This window comes from Myotis daubentonii, chromosome 4 (genome assembly GCF_963259705.1).
Source record: "Myotis daubentonii chromosome 4, mMyoDau2.1, whole genome shotgun sequence".
NCBI lineage: Eukaryota > Metazoa > Chordata > Mammalia > Chiroptera > Vespertilionidae > Myotis > Myotis daubentonii.
Window position 1 is genome coordinate 72191071 of NC_081843.1, and position 21032 is coordinate 72212102.

Sequence of the window (21032 nt, forward strand, 5' to 3'; positions counted from 1 at the left end):
TGTGTCTCATTTAATTATAGATATAAAACACCTTTTGAAATAACATTGGGCCAATGTATCTATATCCTGAAATTAAATATATTACATTGCAGAGAAAATAAACTAATAACTAAGATTATTATGAGAATTCAGTCTTTTCACCTGGCTATAGGAGGTCACATCTTGCAGTATGTTAGCACTCTTAATGATTACAGAATCTAGTGGATGACATCAGGAATAGCTAAGAATAACCAAATACCCATATAAAAACAACCGCATTTAAATTAGTCAACTGTCTCACTGGAATGGTATAACATTTATAATTGTCAGCTGGTTCTTACTCATCTTGTATATGTGGCTTGTAATAGGTATCACATAGCTAATTATTTATTTGAATTAAGTTAAACTAAGAGGCAATATAAGAAAATGTAGGTGACAGCTAGGATAGGAGGGGTAGAGTCATGATGAGAAGGGAATAAAAAAGTGGTAGCAAGAGAGAAAGCAAAGAACAGAGATGGTCAGCCTATAGAGGAAAAGCAAAATGTGTCTGGGAAAGAAATGTGGAATATAGAGAAAACTGTGCTGGGGAAAAAATTAATGGAATCTTCACTAAATGCAAAGGATTAAAAAGGAAATTGAAGCCGAAACCGGTTTGGCTCAGTGGATAGAGCATCGGCCTGTGGACTAAAAGGTCCCGGGTTCGATTCCGGTCAAGGGCATGCACCTGGGTTGCGGGCACATCCCCAGTAGGAGATGTGCAGGAGGCAGCTGATCGATGTTTCTCTCTCATCGATGTTTCTAGCTCTCTATCTCTCTCCCTTCCTCTCTGTAAAAAAGCAATAAAATATATTTTTTTAAAAAAAGGAAATTGAGGAAAATTTTACTCAGTTAATAAGAAACTTTTTTCCTAGCCATTCCATATAATAAAAGGGTAATATGCAAATCAATTGAACTGCGGAATGACCAGTCAGTCACACACTCAATGCAGGAGCTGCCCCCTGATGGTCAGTCTGCTCCCACAGGGGAGTAATGCTCAGCCACAGCTGGGCTGACGGCTGGCGCAGCAGTGGTGGCAGGAGCCACTGCTGCCTTTGCAGCAGTGCTAAGGATGTCCGACTGCCCGCTTAAGCCATCAGTCGGACATCCCCCGAGGGCTCCTAGACTGCAAAAGGGCTCAGGCCAGGCTGAGGGACCCCCCCATCCCCCCCAAGTGCACAAATGTCATGCACCAGGCCTCTAGTACTACCTATAAAATTACTTTTGCATATACCATTTCTTTCTATCTATCTATCTATATAAAAACCTGTAAAATGCATAACGTACTTCCCTCTTTTTACATAAAGAAACTAAGATACAAAACTATTTCCTCAGGGTCAGATTCAGAATTAGAACTTCAGCCAGTGCTTGTCTCTGCAAAAGATATTATTTCTTAAACACAGAACAGAATTTAGTGCCCACTATTAATAAGAAATTAATTACAGTTCCCTTTTGAGCATCATGAGTGACTAATTCCAGACAGTAGATATAAATGGGACTCAGGAAAGTTGTCTCTTCTAAGTCTAGTCGATATTGGGGCATCCATAGATCACTGGCACCTACTGATAGCATGAAGGGATGGTTGCCATAGGATACTCAGGAAATGAGTCCGAGTACAAGGGTCAAAGGTAGGGTAACAGAGTTCTCGCTGTCTTATCTAGGACAGGTACCTACCGCATTTTCATGAGAACTGATGCTGCTCAGACTGCCAGAACTTTATAAACCTACCCATAATCAGCATAAAGCATCTTAAATAAGAACTCTTAATACCGTGTTCACATGAGAGGCAAAATAATGTAAGAATTAAAAAGTTTAAACAAAGCTTTGCCACTAACTGTGACCCTTCAGCAAGTTATTTAGCCTTTCTGAGCCTCAGTTTCCTCAACTATAAAATGGAAATAATAATAGTGCTGAATATGTAATACTTAGTATATGGTGCTTGAATTTAGCACATACTTATTAATATAAGCTATTTTGATACTTTAAAATATGAATTTATTACTAACCCAGCAGTATTGTGAGCATTTTGTGATAGTGGGACAAAATTTAATGCTTGCATTTAAAAAGTATTAAGCAGTGCTAAGGAATAAGACAAGTACATGTACGTGGAAGTTCTAAGGTGATGAGCAGGTACATGTACATCATGTAAAACCCTCCCTAATCTTAGGAATGGATAATTTTCTTCATTCATTGATAATATAATTTTGGGCCAAAGAGAAATAACTTCTTTAGTTATTAAGACTTGAATTTGTAGTAACATGGCTTGTTCCTCAGGAAAAAAAATGTTTTCCCAAAGGTTTTTCTACTTCTTTCAATGTTTATTTTCAGATAGTCCTGAATCTGGCCAGTGGCATATAGGTTATATAATTATGCTAGCATCCCATCTTCTGGGACACATCTGGTATGTTTATTCACCCTTGTAGACTTCTCTGACAACCATTTTGCTTCCTGTGTTCCCTGGAGATACTGATAAATACCTAAGTCATTTCACTCACATCCTCAGGATAGAAGGAAAACAGTTTTGGATGAGAATTCTCAACTTGGGAATCCTGTGCTCCCCTTTGATTTTTGTGGGGAAATTTTTAATAATACAAGAATAAATACTTTTATATTTTTCAAGTTTGGTTCTCTTTTTCATTTGTAAAATACAGATTTTTCACTTGTTTCTACTTAAGAATATAGAGACTGTAAATCTAAAGTATTGTTCATGATGATGAATTCAAAGATAATATTTTGGTTTCAAGCTTAATAGGTGTAAGGATTAGAGGAATTGAAAACCATCTTAGGCACCAACATCTCAGGTTGTAGAGAAAAGAATTCAGTGTCTATTGATTACTATATATAGCTTTGTAAAATAGTTTGAAATCAGGAAGTGTGATGCCTCCAGCTTTGTTCTCCTTTCTCAGGATTGTTCTGGCTATTCAGTCTGTTGTGGTTCCATACACATTTTAGAGTCATTGTTTTTTGTGAAAAATGCCATTAGAATTTTGATAGGGATTGTATTGAATCTGTATGTAGATTGCTTTGGGTAGTATGAACATCTTAACAACATTAATTCCTCTGATCCATGGCATGGAATATCTTTTCATTTGTATCTTCTTCCATTTCTTTTATCAGTATCTTATAGTTTTCAGCGTTCACCTCTGTGGTTCAGTTTATTCCTAGATATTTTATTCTTTTTGATATAATTCTGTTTCTTAATTTCTCTTTCTGATAATTTGTTGTTAGTGTATAGAAACTAAACAGTTTTTCTACATTGATTTTTATATTTTTCAGTTTTAATGAATTTTTTTATTAGTTCTAACAGTTTTTTGGTAGAGTCTTTAGTAATTTGAATCTTAAAAAAATTTTTTTTGGTTACTCCTCACCTAGGGATATTTTTCCATTGATTTTTAGAAAGAGTGGAAGGGAGAGGGAGAGACAGAGAGAAATATCAATATCAGAGAGATACATCAATTGGTTGTCTCCCAAATGCACCCTGACCAGGGATCGAGCCTGCAACTGAAGTATATGCCCTTGACTGGAATCGAACCCAGGACCCTTCAGTCCACAGGCCCACGCTCTATCCACTGAGACAAACCAGCTAGGATGAATCTTTTTTTTTCTTAGTCCATCTAGCTAAAGGTTGGTCAAGTTTGTTGATTTTTTAAAAGAACTAACTTTAGTTTTCAATAATTTTTTCTATTGTTTTTCTATTCTCTATTTCATTTATCGCTACTCTAATCTTTATTATTTCCTTCTGTTAGCTTTGGGTTTAATTTGTTCCTTTCTAGTTCCCTAAGTTTTAAAGTTATGTTGTTGATTTAAGATAATTCATTCTGCTTTTAAATGTAAGTATTTACAGCTTTATTTTTTCCTTTTAGCACTGCATTTGCTGCATCCCATAAGTTTTGGTATAGCATTGATATTATTAATAATATGCTTGCTATGAGTTAGATACTGTGCTTATGTCATATAATTTAATATCCTAAACAACTCCGTTTTATAAAGGAGGAGATTATGTTTCCAATCTGTTTAAGCAACTTGAGCTAGTAATTAGCAGGGCTGGCTTATCACCCTTAATACTTTTAGACATTTGCTTTCCTGATTTTGGAATTCCTTGCTCATGCTCATAGTTAATTTTATAGATGGAAGGATGACCAGAGTAAGTAGTAGTATTATTTTTTCCCAACCGGTTTCCTCTTGCTTTTTCTCATTATTTTTGAATAGGAGGGGAAAAAAACAGCATGGATTTTTTTAATTTTCAAAATTAATATAACCTATTTTGGTAATTAATTTCAAGGGAAAACAAGAGGAAATTTTAAAAAGAAATATTTGTTTGACCAATGTGATTTAATGGTTAGGGTATTGGCTTTTGAGTTGGACAACAAAATTATCTTGAAAAAAATCAATGAATCGTTTTATCTTTTAATGATTAAATTAGAATATTTTTTACTGTTTTAGTTTTTCATGGGAAAATTGTGAAAATTATTATAATTGTTTCAATCATGTTTCCCATGTAAACAGACAAGAGAGATAGTTTCAAATTTTCAAAAAATTATTTTATCCTTTTTTAGAAAAATCATATTAGCATTTCTGAACAATGGCTAGATTCTACCCTATCACTACATGGAGACTTTTGCCTGAATTTAAGTCTTTGAAAGAATTATTTCTCCTGAACAAAACACATTTTATATAAAAATAAGATGTCTTCTATTTTTTGAATGGTTACCTCTCATTTGGTGTGATTTTCTTAATGTTACCACAATTACTTTTGTAGTGTATTTTGGGATCTCTACTGTGCAGCTCCAGAAAGACGGGAAACATGTGAACATTCAAGTGAAGCAAAAGCCTTCCACGATTATGTAAGTTCATATATAATTTTACTAATATTTGGTCGGTTTTCTTTGTAACTGCTGCTCTTGAAAAATGCATTGGGCCATCTGTTCTTTTCTTGTGGTGCTTAAGAAATTGTTGTTGTTGTTGTTTTCTTGAAAAATAGGCTCATAACTTAAAAAGTAAATTACAAATGGGTTTTGAGTCTTGTTGAAGAAGCTCAAGGTAAGAGAGTAGTCCTAACTCCACACTAGTAAGGGTATTTCTTATCTTTAAGCATGACTGACTTGTGAAATTTTACATTTATAAGAATTAAGTAATTATTTATTTCACAAAGTCATAAGAATTATGTAAATGATATTGCACATAAGATTTTAAATATATGTAGAAATAGTCTTCTCTTTTTGCTAATTTTCATTACATATCATAAGAGCTTTGAAGTTCCTCAAGAACACGAAAATAAGAGTAATTGCAGCCATAAGGCTAAATATCCCCGTCACTGAATTCAGTCCCACAAGTAAAATTTATGTGAATTAAAGGAAATACAAGATAAGAGAGCAAAAGATTCTGTGCAAGAATGAAAATGTGATTTTTATAAAAGATTCTTAAAGAAGGGCAGTGGACTATTCTTTGCTGGGTGATGAATATTAAAATATTTTTAGAAGAACCTAATCACAGATGTGATTTTTAAAAAATATTTTTATTTTATTGATATTTTTTAGAGAGAGAGGAAGGTAGAGGGATAGACAGATAGAAACATCGATGAGAGAGAAACATGAGAAACATTGATCAGCCGCCCTGATCGGGAATTGAACCACTGATCTCTTGGTTCATAGGTTGAGACTCAACCACTGAGCCACACCGGCCAGGTTGCAGATGTGATTTTAGAGAGATGATGGTATCAGAGAGAAGAATGGTTTTATAAAAGAGAGAGAGAGAGAGATGAAGAAACAAGGAAGATTCTTTTGAGGGAAAACCGCATTTAATAGTGAAGAGACGGTATTGTGAAGGGGCTGGGAAAACAACTGTGTTCATAGAACTGACCGTAAAAGGACAGATGGAGTTGGGGACTAAGGAAACCCAGTTTCCTTGGTTTGGAGGAAGTTGTTGGGGGCTGCAGCCTGAGGAAAAATCTTACAGTGAGTATCTGAAACTTAACCAGGGGGATACTTGTTTAGTTGGTAGAAGGGAAGCTTCAGTGGGTAAGTAACCTTAAAAAACAGGACCAGGCCTCAAAAGGGAAAAAAGACCTTGTTCTTTCAAAGGAAATACTTCAGCATTAGACTGAAGAGTAGAAACAGCCAGCAGAATTATAACCCCAGAAGTAGCACAACGAAGGGTAGGCAGACCTAATAGAAGTGAAAATCCTTGGCACCTCGCAGGGACTGTGCAATACTTGAAACGTTTACTAAACTGATTTAAGTGTGACTGCTCCTGATGACCTAATCAGATATGGGTTGTATTTACTAGGCTTGCAGTGTATTAAACCATAGTTCTCTAGGACAAGATAAGTGAAACATGCTACTGCATATAAAGAAAAAGGAAAGAAAGGCAGATAAGCAGAGCCCAGGACACACTATCTGAACTACCTCGTTTTCCTTTTTTACCCTTGGCTGATGGCAGCAGTAAAGTAGAGAGCCAACCAGGAGGAGTATAAGGAACCAGACTAGAGGAGGGTACTTGGTCTCATCTCTCTCTTACACCAGGAAAGACATGCCTAGATTTGGCCTGCTAGTGGTGGGAAAAATTTTTAAATACCCACCAATTTTGACAACTGGATGGAATTATTTTTATTAGTTACAGACTGGATTTTTTTAAGTAGAAGAAAACAAAATCAAGCTAAGCACACACGCCATTCCTTGACCACCAGTGTTCTACTCTAAAGGACATATATTTGTGGATCTATATATTTTTTAAATACATATTTTTTATTGATTTCAGAGAGGAAAGGAGAAGGAGAGAGATAGAAACTTCAATGATGAGAGAATCATTGATTAGCTGCCTCCTGCATGCCCCCTACTGGGGATCGAACCCACAACCTGGGCATGTGCCCTGATCTGGAATTGAACCATGACCTGATTCATAGGTTCACACTCAACCACTGAGCAACACCAGCTAGGCAGCCGTGGGCAAACTACGGCGCGCGTGGAGCCGAAAGAGGGGAGGGTTCTCTTGCTCTCCCCTCCGCCCCTTCACCAGCAGCAGTGTTAACACGGCAACGTCGGGAAACACGGCCGCAGCTCCTTCTTCTGAGTCCAGTTTAAGAACCTATTGTGGCCCTCGAGCCAAAAAGTTTGCCCACCCCTGAGCTAGGGTGTAGATCTACATTTTAAGAAATGAACTATCTCAGTACTCTTGCAAAATTCCATTGTATGGAAAGATGCACCCTGCTGTTCATCATGGAAATCTTATAGGGACTACAGAATTAATTTAGCATCTTTTTCTTAGAAGCATTATGTAAACCATCACCAATGTTGTCATTGCCATCATCATCATCATCATTATCATAATCATTTTGCATTTATAAGGTACTTTCAATATTTCAGAGAGTATTCATACTTATTAGCTTTAAAAACCCACTTCAGAATTTCAAGTTTTTGAAATGAGCATTGACCAGAAGTAGGAATGAAATTAGAGTAGATTTTAAAGGAAGAACAACTTCTTATCACATAATTTGGTCCTAAAAATATGTAGTTTTAAAAAAGGTCAGTATTTTGTCTTTAATTTATTATTAACATTAATACATGTTTTATCAGATTTTTATAATTTTATCTTAAATATTAATTTGAAAAGATTTAATTTATTCTTAGATAGCATTTTATTATACTTTTAAGCCAATTTATTTTCACTTGTAATACATCTCCAAAAAATTTTTTTTTAATGGAGGTTGGTAAAAAGATAGAGTTTGACTTGCATAATTTTTATTACAATTGGATTTTCAGAAATACATTTGTCTTTTGTAGCACACTTTTATGGCAATTTCCATGAGTTGGATTTTCTGAATTCTTAATAGACAATTTCTGAAAATTACCAATATAACTCATTTTTAACATGTAGATATAGAAGTGTGAGGACCCAACGAAGAAAAGGAGAAATAGGAACACCATAAGATTTTGGTAAAATTCTAGAACATTATATTCCTGTATTAGGGTCCATTGGGAAACATTTATTAATAGTAATTAATGTGTATAACGAATGAATTTCAAGGAAGTTCTCAAGGAAGCCTACTGAAAAATATTTTTTTCATTAACTGTATCTTTAAAGTAAAAAAAAACAACAACAAAAAAACCCTGCATGTCTAAATTATGCTATGTCTAAAAAGTAGTCTTGTTATTTTATGGTCTTTATCTATAAGATTGAATGGATAATGAAAGATAAACTATTGTTCTTTGAAGAAATATTGGAGGTATAATGCAGTAAATGATGAATAATCCTTTTAATAAAAAAGTAAGCTCAACTGTTAAAGGGATTACTTTTGATATTGACATTATGTATTATTTTTATAGATATGTAACCGGTATTTTTGTGTTTTCCAAATATTTATAGTTAATATTAATTTTATATTTAGGAAAGTTACTTTAAAGCAGATTAAAATTTACATTTCATTGACTTCCAATTTCTCTTCTGAAATTAGAAAATGAAATACTTAGTAAAATAAAATTTAAAATTGTGGTGGTCATATGTTTTCATACCACCATGTTCTCTACGCATAGTCATTTAGCATATCCCATGAAAGATTTTTTATGGTATGTATACATATTAAAAGAGATATCTAAAAATTGAATAGATATAATTTTGAGTGAATCTATAATTTAATAACCTTTTTTGGATAATTATTATCCCAGAAACATTTGTGGCTTTTGGTTTTTAGAAAAAAAATTTTTTTTTGTTTTCTGATCATTGCTTCTTTATAATGGATTTTTGTTACTTTATTATTTTACTAGAGGCCCAATGCACTAAATTCGTGCAAGAATAGGCCTTCCTTCCCCTAGCTGCCAGCACCGGCTTTCCTCTGGCACCCAGGACCCTGGCTTCCCTCCAGCACCTGGGACCCGGGCTTCCCTTGCAGCCCTGGCTTGGTCTGGAAGGTCATCTGGAAGGATGTCCGGAATGGCATCTGGTCTAATTAGCATAGACCCTTTTATTATTGTAGAAGCTTTGCCAAATAGTTACAGATGCAGTGTTAATATCTTTTTCCTTGAAAAATCATCTTGTTCATACTTATTATGAGAAAAAAGATAAAACATTTAAGATGGGTAAAACTTTGATCATCTTTCATTTATATTGTAAAATATGTTCACTTAAATAGTATTTAGCAACTATATGCAGTGCTAAATGTAAAATAATAGCGCATGTAGAAATCAGCAGTTAACAGTGGATAAGGATGCAGTTTTGGATGACAACGCTATAAAAAACACAAGGAAATGATTACTACACAAGTCAGGATAATGGTTGCTTGGGAAGTAGGAAGAGGTTAGGATTGGGATGGGGTTCATGGAAAGAAAGGGCTTCTGAGAAGGTTGGCAGGGTTCTATTTTTCCTGGCTGCCATGGTGGTTACTTTAGAATAACCAAGTGTTTGTTTTATAAAATGTCACAGTGCCATACATTTTTTTGTGTGGTTTTCTAGATTTGTTTTTTATTTTAAAATAATGAGTTTTAAAACACAGTTAAGATGATTAACTTTAGAAAAAGAATATGCACAGTGGCTTTTAATGTGTTTCCAGGCATCGTTGTGGTTCATCCTAGAGAACTGATGGCAGAAAATCTAGGGATAATCTCCAAACAAATATGTGTTTGTTTCTTCTCTGTTATTACAGATACTGTAAAGTATGTCTATTTGCTGATTTTCCAGAGGGGAGTAAAATCAGAAATGTTGGCAAAAGATTTAATAATTAAGAATTTACTTTGTAAGAGAATATAGAGACTTTACTATAGAACAATTATTTTGCCCTATTATTTTTATCCTGAGTGTAAACCAAGTTCATCCAAGATAGAAATTTGTTGCTATCTATTATAATATTATACTTAAAAAGTAAACCATTGTTTCAAGTGATTAAAAATAATATCTATTAACATGTAAAGTTTATTGGACTAGCTTTTCTTCCCATTGTCGTATTTTTATTTCACTCTGAAACCGCAGGCATTGCCTTTATGTGGAGTTAAATTATGTTTACTAGATTATTTTTTTCTGCTACAGCTTAACATAGAGTTGTTTTATTTAATAATTTAAGTTTTATTCCATTCATTTAAAAATATGTAAGAAAAGTATAAATATATGCTACCAAATTTTTAATGAAAAACGTATACAGTGATTATAATTTTAGATCTCTGATATGAATGAAAGATTCCCTAAAGCAATGACAGAGTCAAAATATATTATCACTATAGTGTAATGGTAATGAAATCACATTATTATAGTGAGCTCTTTGGGAGCAGAGAATTATATTTGTTCTTTTTTTGGGGTTTGTCAAATAATAGATGGTCAATAAATATGAAGAGAATGCTGTAGGCAGGGAAATTGGAAATGTTTCAAATCTTTGAAATATTGAAAAAAGTGATAGGCTTGAATCATAATTGTTGATAACATATGGCTAATTTTTGTATTCTTGCCAAAGAGAGTGTTTATAACATTTAGAAAGGGTTAGGTTATAGGTTTATAGTAATGGGATAGTTTTTACAAATGCTATATAAACGTGATAATAGACACAGAAAATAATAGGAGAAGAATGCTTTTATGCACCCCTCAAGAAGATTTTTTTACAGATAATCATGTATTATTTAGGAAAATACTTCTCTAGAAATGACTGCAAAGAGTTAGGTGCATTCTTTGCTGTAATCCCGTAATATCCTTTGTGTCCCTCTGTAATGTCCCTGTGCATTAGATGTTTGTCATGAGATATTTTCTCTAATAATTTGTGAGCTTCCTCAGGGAATAGGCTTTGTTTTATTTGTCTTTTTCATTCCTGGTGCCCAACATGGTACCTGATGTGAGATGTTCCAGTCACATTGGGAAACACATTTGCATACATGAATGATTAAATAAAATATAATCTAATAAATATTTGTCATTTCCTCTCCTAATATAACTGAATACTGTATGTAGTTGTGGAAAGGTCATTTAATGCTACCTTTACTCACTTTGTATTTCAAAACAAATTAAGATAAGACAGCAACTCGTAAAGACAAAACAAGTGAATCAAAGCAGGTGGCAAGGGCTTTATATCTAGGGAGGCATGGCACTAGGGAATGTAGCAGTGAGCAAACTAGACATAGTCCCTTTCCACCTGAGCTTACCATCTAGCAAAAGAGAGCTTTCTCAAGACTGTTGAAATAACAAATAGAAACACATGTAAAGAGATATAGTATTATATTGTAAGAACAGTGAAAATTTATAGATATGGAGAGTAAGTACACATACCTTTTGATGTGTATTTAGATTTTGGCATATAGTGGCATCAGTAAATGCTTAAGTAGATGAATGGTGTAAAATTGCACCATAATTCTCCTAAACAATCCATGTAATCTAGATGTCTTAATAGGCTAAGAACAAGTAAAGTTACACTTAGAATTCATTAAGATGATAAAAACTATTGTAGGCATATATTAATGCTGATCGGTCAATATATAAGCTGTTGTTCCCCTCCACAGGTGCATGAGATGCGTTTTTGTGTCTTATTTTCATCTGTCATATTATTAGTACTCTCGTTTTCATTTCCAGCGAAGTTTCCTTTGCCATATCTGAACCTTACAAACTTCCCTATATTCTTCCTAGCACGTGGTAAGCTGTATATTTATTTGTTGGTTTATATATTCACTACTTACTAGTATTCTCTGGAGTACACGTGTCTCTACTCCCAGCATGCCATTGGTTTTCTAGGATTGCTTTTGGGTGGCAACTAAGTATTGCTAATGACTCTCTGCTGTTTTTCTATTTCTATTGATCCTGAGATTTCCTGTAGGGCAATATGTTATTTCAGTCATTCTGTGGCCAACAGGAATAAAGGGAGAGAAGGACAGTGGAAAGCATTGTGGAAGATTTCTACTTTACTTAAAATCTTTTTAGCATAATATAAGCATTATGTAGACATTGTAAAATCATAAAAAATAAATGAAAAGAGACAAAGAAACAGAGTAGGGATGACTTTAATAGTTTGTTTCAATGTGAAAAATATATTGTTTCAAAATATTTATTTTAAAAGAATATCATCTTAAGCCTCTTTACCCCCACTGATGTATTCATTTTTATTAAAATAGAATTTTTTCTGGTGAATGTGAAAAGGTGAATATGGAAAGACTTCTTACTATTTTTTATGTTAATGTTGCACTACCTATGATTATATTGCCCATAACATCAGAGCATTAAAAAAACACACAACAAAAAATATACTTTCAAAAATAGCATGCATTTGTAATTTCTGTTAGAGGTATGAAATTCATAAATGTAAAAGTCATATAAAATAAGTTATTCTGGAGATTTTTAAAAGGAAAACATATCTAAATACCTTAGATTTGAAGTCATATTTCTATAGTCACTTTGTTTACTTTTTATATATTATACAATCTCATTTAAAATGATTGCATTTTAGTGCTCGGGGAGAGGGGTGGATGGAGCTGGAAGAGGGTACAGGGGGGATAAATGGTGATGGAAAAGAAAAATAAATAAATAAATAAAAGCAAGAGGACTCATGGAATGGGAGAAAATATTTGCAAACCATGTAGCTGGTAAAGGACTTGTATCCAGAATATATAAGAAACTCTTACAACTCAAGAATCAAAGTAAATAAAGAAAGAAAATGATTGTGTTTTTGACAGCTTCAAAAAGTGAAAGTCTCTGTCTTGTTTTTATTTCTTTTTCCTTTGATTTGAAGTAAAGAAACTAAAAATATTGGCAAAACTTATGTTTTCACTTAACACCAATCCACATTTTTAATTATTGTTGTGTTTTTTGGTTTCGGTGAGCATTGGTACTGAGGTCAGGGGTCCATACCTATTTTTAAAATAAATAAGTGCCCCACAATTCTAAGTACTGTGTCTTGATAGACTATGTATTAGGAGTTTAAATAGTTATTTATTCCACAAATAATGGATATGTGATATTCTTTTGTACTAATAAGAATCTGTTATATGTTTTCAGACTTTGTGAAATGTCTCTAAGTTTGATTGCATTTATTTTGAGTATTAAGTTTGTGTTTTTTTCACGCTAGTTGGCCTGATATCTTCCCCTGGCTTTTGGGTTTAAATCTACAAATAACTACAACTGTAATACAAGGAATTATCTGTAGCCAGCCATAGCAGATGATAGATAGTATCAGTTCCCAAAGCTCAGCTGCTAACTTCTGAGTCTTTGAACTCTCAGAATCTCTTGAAAAAGAAAGTACAGATATGTTAAAGGTGGATTTCAGCTTTTTATTATCAAACTAAAACTTAACTTTAAAATGTATGTGCTCGGTCAGCATGGCTCAGTGGTTGAGCATTGACCTATGAAACAGGAGGTCACAGTTCAGTTCCTGGTCAGGGCACGTGCCGGGTTGTGGGCTCAATCCCCTGTGTGGGGCGTGCAGGAGGAGCCGATCAATGATTCTCTCTCATCGTTGATGTTTCTATATCTCTCCCTCTCCCTTCCTTTCTGAAACTGATAAAAATATATGCTTAAAAATGTATGTTATACTTATTTCAGAGAGAAGGGGGTGTGAGAAGAGATTAACCAAAGAATTATACACATATATGCATAACCCATGGACTCATACAATAGTGAGGTGAAGGCCTGGGGAGCAGGTGGGAGTGTGTGTGTGTGTGTGTGTGTTGGGGGGGGGGTAATGGGGGGGAAAGGAGGCATCTGTAATGCTCTCAATAATAAAAGTAAATTTTTAAAAATTTTTGTCAGTCTCTTTTGGATACATCAGGTTAAACCTTGTGTTTCTAAACAAGTGAATAAAAGCTGTAATTTATACACATTAGAAAAAAATAAAATGTCTTATGATATATTATTAAAATATCTGGATTTTTAAACAAGAAAATGTTCCAACTACTAACAAATATAATTCTATGCAAGATCATGAGGGAAGAGATTTTGGTAGACATAATTAGGATCATTTTTATATCATTTCTTTATTAATTCTTTTTTTTTTGAGAACCCATTTATGTACAAGTTAATTTGATTGAGGCTATGGGAGATTTTAAAGATTTCTCCCTCTAGATCTTTATAATCTGTTTAGAGAGGTACATGAACTGTATATCTTGTGTTAATTGCTGTGAGTATAATATAGATAATAACTGCTCTACTGTATAAGCTTAGACACTGTGACTGTTTATTGCCCTTTGAATGATGACTAGGATTTGGATAAGAAGAGATATGTGAGGGGAGATAGAGAAACTGGCTGATGTTGGAACAATGTAAGATATATTTAAGGAATAGTAAGTTGACCTCTTTGACCAGATTAGAAAAATCAAACACAGGATCAATGCTTAGGTAGCAGATGGTAGAATTTAAAAGTGTAAGGAAACAATGAAGTTATCCTTTCTAGCAGTTCATGCTGAGTTCTCTGGACTCTTGGGGGTACAGTGGAAGGGCCATGGGTGGTGCTAGCAGTGAGAAGGGAGAGAACACTACCAGAAAAGCACTTGCCTCCTTCTATTTTAAATAAAGCAGCTCCATTCTTACCCTTTCCCAGTTTCTTTTATTTTTCTCCTTTTAATTAAATGGAATCTTCATTTAGCTAATTACTCATGCCATAAATGAATCTTCTTTTTATTCTCTTTATTACTCTTCTCCGTTATCTCCAAGTGGTCATCAAAAACAAGTTAATTACATTGCCTAAACATTTCCCATACATGTCTTCTCTCTAATCCCACTGCAAATGCCTTCGTTCAAGTCTTGGTCATTTTGCAATGCCATTTCAACAGCTATTTCTGCATCTGTCTGCCCTCTGCTCCCTCAGGGTTCAAGAACTCTCTTTCAAGGGTGCTTGGTAAAACTCTTGAATAAGCAACTGTTTTCTAAAAAATATTGGTTTTGCATATTTACAGCCTCAGAATCTAAAACAGTCCAAATACATTAAATAAAATGTTTTAAAACCCCTTATTTGGTCCAGCTACTTATTATACTAGACTACTGGTAGAGGCCCGGTGCATGAAATTCGTGCACGGGTAGGGTCCCTAGCCCTGGCTGCGATCAGGGCCAATCAGGGCCTTCTGGCTGCCAGCCGGGGCCTTCCTTCATTCCACGCCGCCCCCTGGTGGTCAGTGCACATCATAGTGAGCGATCGAACTCCTGGTCTCTGGGTCAAACTCCTGAGGGGGCAATTTGCATACTAGGCTTTTATATAGAGAGATAAGGAATGTGGTGCCCAGAGAAGTAAACAATATGCTATTGTTTAAAAATCAAGTGAGGTTTAAACAGAAAAACTCAGGTTTTCCACATTGTCATTCAGTATTTGTTAAACTATGCTGGATGAAACTTTTGTTCTGTCTTCGAAAGAGTCATTTTTGAGCATATTAAAAATAGTAAATTACATATGAGGGTCATTAATCTGTGTAAAAGGAACTGAAGAAGGGAAAGGGCTAAAGGCAGAGCCTGTGAAGAGGCTTTCTCGACAGTCTTGGCATGAGCTAAAAAGCCCTTGAATTAGGGTGGTGGCAAATGAAATGGAAAATAACGAATTAAAGTGAAGAATAAAAAGGAGGAGATTATCTAGGTATATCGATTGAAAAAGAGAGAATAATTTAAAATAATTTGTAGTTAACTTGACCTATGAACTGAGACTTGTGATACCATAGCGGAAATCTGAAATTTGGAAGAACATAGAGAAAGTAGGATCAGCTCTATGAGTTGGTTAAATTAATGTCTAAATAAGGGTAAAATAAGAATTGAGGCCTGGGATGCAAATTTGAGGAGTGATAGGAAGGAAGGGGCTAGCAGTCAGAAAGGAAAAATAGAACACAAGAGGTAAATACTTACCACACCAGCTAGACTGACTGAAATAGCAAGGCTGTTGGGTTCTGTAACCCATTAAATTTACTGAATCTGTTCACTATTTCAGGATGCTTCCAACTTGAATTCTATATCCCAGGGCAACTAATAAAATGTATTTGGTGTTAATATACTATCTTGAGTTCTTAAGATATTCAAAAGCTGTTTATGATTTTTGAAGCAAGACTTGAGACTCAAACTATGTCCATGCCTGAATGATTTTTATAGCCACAATTTCATTTTAGAAATCAGTCATGTATTATATGGGGTGGGGGAGTAGATTCAAATTTAGGAGGAAAACTAAATGGACTTAAATGATCCATGGCTTCTTCCAGAAGTTTTTGAAACTTAGATTAATAGATAGGGAAATCTGAATCTATTAGCCCTCTTTCTTCATTGCAGTTTTGTTTTAGCAAGCATGTATTAAATTGCCTGTAAAATAAAGAGCAATGGGAAAATTCTCAAACCTCAAGGAAGTAAACATATATAAAGACTGCAAAAAGGTATGTTCAGTTTGGTAGTCTAGTGGTTTGTACTCAATTTGTACTCAATTAATATTTGATGAAAGAATGTACATGCAGGAGGCATGCTGTTTCTAAACAAAGTGCCCTTGGAAATATTGACTACTCTTATGTGATGCACTCAATATTCCTACTTGCTTTCATTTAATAACTAGGGGCCCGGTGCACGAAATTCGTGCACTGGGTGTGGGGCGGGGGGGAGTGTCCCTCAGCCCAGCCTGCCCCCTCTCACATACTGGGAACCCTCAGGCGTTGACCCCCATCATCCTCCAATCGCAGGATTGGCCCCTTGCCCAGGCCTGATGCCTCTGACAGAGGCGTCAGGCCTGGGCAGGGGACCCTCATTTCCCCCCATCACTGGTTCTGCCCCCAGCCCAGGCCTGATGCCTCTGGCCTAGGCGTCTGGCCTGGGCAGCGGGGACCCACAGCTGCAGCGGCCCCGCGATCGTGGGCTCCGCTTTAGGCCCAGGCAAGGGGCCCCTAGCTCCTGGGACTGCCAGCTTCGACCGTGCCCAGCTCCCATCGCTGGCTCCACCCCTACTTCCTGCTATCACTGGCCAGGGTGGAAAAGGCGCCTGATTCTCCGATCATGGCTGGGGGGCAGGGCAAAGGCGGCCCCAGGGCCACCTTTGCCCTGCCCCCCAGTTCTTAGCTCCCCCCTGGGTTTCCAATCACTGTCAGTGGCAGGGGGCTTCTTCCTGCTTTCCCTTTCGCCTCCCTGCATTGTGCCTACATATGCAAATTAACCGCCATCTTGTTGGCAGTTAACTGCCAATCTTAGTTGGCAGTTAATTTGCATATAGCCCTGATTAGCCAATGAAAAGGGTATCGTCGTACGCCAATTACCATTTTTCTCTTTTATTAGTGTAGATTACCTTATCCTACTTGTCACCTTGTCCCTCTTCTTCATCATTATCTTTCCTTTATCAGCCCTAAGATGGATATGAAAAGGGAAAATGTTTCAGAACTGAAGTCATATTATAACTTTTATTACGGACAAAAACTCAAACATATAAAGGAAATGGAAAATCTTTAACTATCACAAAATGACTTCTGTATTGTTTACAAAAGTACAGCTTAATTTAATGTGTTTTAGAGAGTATGGGGATATTTTCCATATGCAAACCTTATCAACACAGCCACATACACCAGGCTATTGTCCTTCCTTTTCGCTTTAACCTAGAATGTCTTTGTGAAAGAACATTGGGAGCTTGCTGTACATTAAATCTGTAGTCCACTTCCATCACAGCCACCTACCTATATATCCTTCTTGTCTTTTCCAGGCAAGGAATGTAGCCTTTGATCTTTTCTTTCCATTTTCCTTTGTCAATATTTCCTTCCATAGGGCCTACTTTTTTCTTTATGTCTAGAAATTTAATTTCATTCATTACAGAGACATACAGGTGGTGACAAAACAATAGAACTTGCCTGGTTCTGTCTCCACATCCACAGTCCCGATTATTTATTTCTTATGTATTTGTTTGAGGGGCTGCAGGGAGATTGGAGTGGAATCACTCTCTCCTAACTCCCATCTTAATTGGATAGAGCTCAAGCTTCTTCAAGTTCAGTTCAAATGGGATTGAGCTGGCACCCCTGCTAGTCCTTTGGATCTTGTTGGTGTCCTTGGGCACCTCTCACTTTCTGAACAGTCTCTCTGGGAGGCAATACGAATAAGGAGGCGCTCTCCGAGCTGACTCTCAGAGGTTCTCCTCCTGCTCCTCAGCTGCCTTTTGCCGCTTAGTTTTCCATCAGCTTGTTCTCTTGCTGGGACTTTTCGGCTAATTCTACCTTTGAGAGAAACTAGGCTGTTGTGTTCTTGATGAATGTTTGAGCTTTGTTTCTTCAGTGCCAACGAGGCTTAATTAAGGCAGGTGTTAATGAGGGAGGTTTCTGCCTTTTACTGTCTCTCTGCAATTGCTCGTAGCCAGCTCCTATATTTTCCTATGGCAGAGTGGGGCATATAGCTGGATCATCCACTGATTGCCTCTGTCTTGTGTGAGAGGTGCTCATTTCCAGAATAAAAATGATTGGTGTCCTTGCTCAGGGACTTACCTGCTCATATTAGTTTCCAGATTCTCTCTGAATCAACTTTCAACCTCCTTTTGCAAGTTTAAATTCTGTTAAACAGTAATCAGATTTAATAATTTTCCTTAAGTTAGGAATCAAGTGATTTTCTAAGAAAGATCTGGGATTTTTTTTGCTGTAAAACACACTGTACAAAAACAAGTGGAGACATCACAGCATTTATACTTAGACCAGTTGAAGAAATGCTGAAGATTTAACACAATAGTATCCTTCCTGTTAAGTCAATGGGTACAATATTTCATAAATCATAGAAAGAATTTCTTAAAGATACATGTATTTTTAAACATTTCAGATGTTGGTATACATCTTGTAATCAATTAATAGAAAGTTTCATGCCATAGTCTAATTACTTGGAAGCATTTTTCTCTCTAATACTACATAAAGTAATCCTGTGTTTTAAGTCAGGGGCATCTTACTGATAAATTATGGTTATGGTAGGTATGCAGTCTTTTCTGAATTTAGAAAATAGTAATAAGTTCTATTTTTTGAAGTAGTGTGCTCATCTGTTATACTTCCTGCAGTGTTAGTAGTATAGAGTTTAATATACCATTTTTCCTTCCTCTGCAATGTGGTAAATTATTTTGGATGATGATGATATACATACGTTTTCATTATCAGGTTCAAATTTTATTTGTGTAAATTGTTTGGTAACAATAAACTCTTCAGAAGGACATTCAGATCCTTATGATATCCCCCCCCCCCCAAATGATAGTATAATGGAGTAGAAACATAGACTCTATACAATTTAACTAATAAAAAAACAGTAAGGTCTCAGCTTTTTGTTTTTTAAATATGTTTTGTTGATTTCTTTTACAGGGAGAGGGAGGGAGAGCGCTAGAGAGATAGAAACATCAATGAGAGAGAAACATTGATCAACTGCCTCCTCCACATCTTCCACTGGGGACTGAGCCTGCAACCTGGTCATGTGCCCTGACTGGGAATCAAACCGGTGACCTGCTGGGTAGGGCTCAGTTTTTATTATCATAAAAGGCAAACCCAATAACAAATAGTCTTATTTTTCTAGTTTTTACATTTTTTGAGAAATAATTTTAGCATTATTTTTATTGTTTGAATTATTATCACTTCAGTAGAGTTGTCATTAGTTGAAGCCTCAGCTATTTTCCTCTTGAGCCTGATCACTCTTTTCTTATCCACTGTGGCTTTTTAATTTTCCAAAGATGGCGACAACAATATATCCACCTGCTTTTCTGCAGTGTGGCCTTGCCACTCTCCCATCAAGAGATGGAGTCCAGTTTCCTTTCCCTGGACCCTGAGCCAACCTTAATGACTTCCTTATAATCAATAAAAGTGACACCACATGACTTCTGAGGCTTGGTCAGGAGAAGCCTTGCAGTTTCTGCCTTGGTTTTTTGGATGCTTGCTGTCTGGCTGTTCCTTCTCAGGATGCTTCCTCTTAACACCTAGTCACCATCCTGTGAGAGTTTCAGTCCCAAAGTCAACCGTGACTCATCTTTCTAGCCGTCTGAGCCCAGGCAAGCCACATAGTAAAGAAGCCTGGAGCTGTTTGAGTCTTCACAACTGAAGTCAGATATCACGGAGTCTGAAGAAAGAGCCATTTCCTCTATTCAGTGGCCAAAGTTCTGGACTACAGAACCCATGACCATAATAAAAAGGTTGTTATTTTTTCTGCTACTAAGTTTGGGTGGTTTTTTTATGTAGCAACTAGTGACCCGGTACACAGATTCATGCACATTGAAAGGAAATTAATTAGAAGGTGGCCGTAGGGGCGGGACTGAGTGAGATGGGCCAGACAAGCCCTGGAGCCAACCTCCAACAGTTCCTTCCTGGCTGCTGCACCTGGGGCGGCCAGGGTTCAAAGGGCGTCTGCAGAGTGAGCAGGGGTCCCTCTGGCAAGGTGGGGTCTCTCGGCCTGCCCTGTGGGGATCAGGCCAAAACCGGCTCTCCAACATCCCCCAAGGGGTCCCGGAGTGTGATAGGGCACTTTGCAAAGTTGATGTACAGGGTGTGGAATGCAAATGCTAGTGTGCAGTAAACCAGGTTTGGGGCCACAAGTGCCCTAGCAACACACAACCCACAGCGAAGGTGGAATCTCGAGGCCCCGTGAGGAATTGGGCCCCCTCCTCTCTGGTTCCTGGGCCAAGACAGTTCATGAAACCTGGAAGGCATTCATGGGTACTGTTGGTGAGGGCTTAAAAGGTGATGACAATATTATTTGAGGCTGAAAATAAGATGATCTTTATTATCTAGTGGCAGAAAGTTTAGCGAAGCTGTCACTCAGGGTAACATGGGAAATAGAAAATATACTTAATGAACTGATGGATCTGGCAAAGGAGATTTCAGGCCACAAGTGTAAGTGTTATTAGCTATTTCTTTTAGCCACATCTCAGGAGATGTGGATGGAGAGAGATGAGTGAAAAAGAAAGTATTGTTTCCAAGCAGTAACTGGAGGAAATGTAAAGGGCCCAGGATAGATTTCCAGCCTGCAAAGAGTTCTCAAAGTAGGAAAGGGCCTCAGAACAAAGATGAAGTCCAGAGTAGAGTTAGGAAAATGTGTCTCAAAGTAAAAATGAAATGAATGCCTAACTATACAACCTTTGTTAAGACCTTAGAAAGAGGTGAGGTGGGCTCATAGACTTTCAGACA

The 21032-nt window shown here is 36.4% G+C and overlaps 1 protein-coding gene across 16 annotated transcripts in view; it reads left to right on the forward strand.

Moving 5' to 3' along the window:
* SSBP2 (single stranded DNA binding protein 2) overlaps positions 1 to 21032 on the forward strand; it is a 219674-nt gene that overhangs the window by 76989 nt on the left and 121653 nt on the right. For 9 of the 16 annotated variants that reach the window (XM_059694203.1, XM_059694198.1, XM_059694200.1 and 6 more), the window contains exon 4: positions 4775 to 4859. The exons of the other annotated variants lie outside the window; for them this stretch is intronic. In XM_059694203.1, coding sequence (XP_059550186.1) covers positions 4775 to 4859 — 85 coding nt within the window. The remainder of the gene's footprint in view (positions 1 to 4774; positions 4860 to 21032) is intronic. 16 annotated transcript variants of the gene reach the window in all.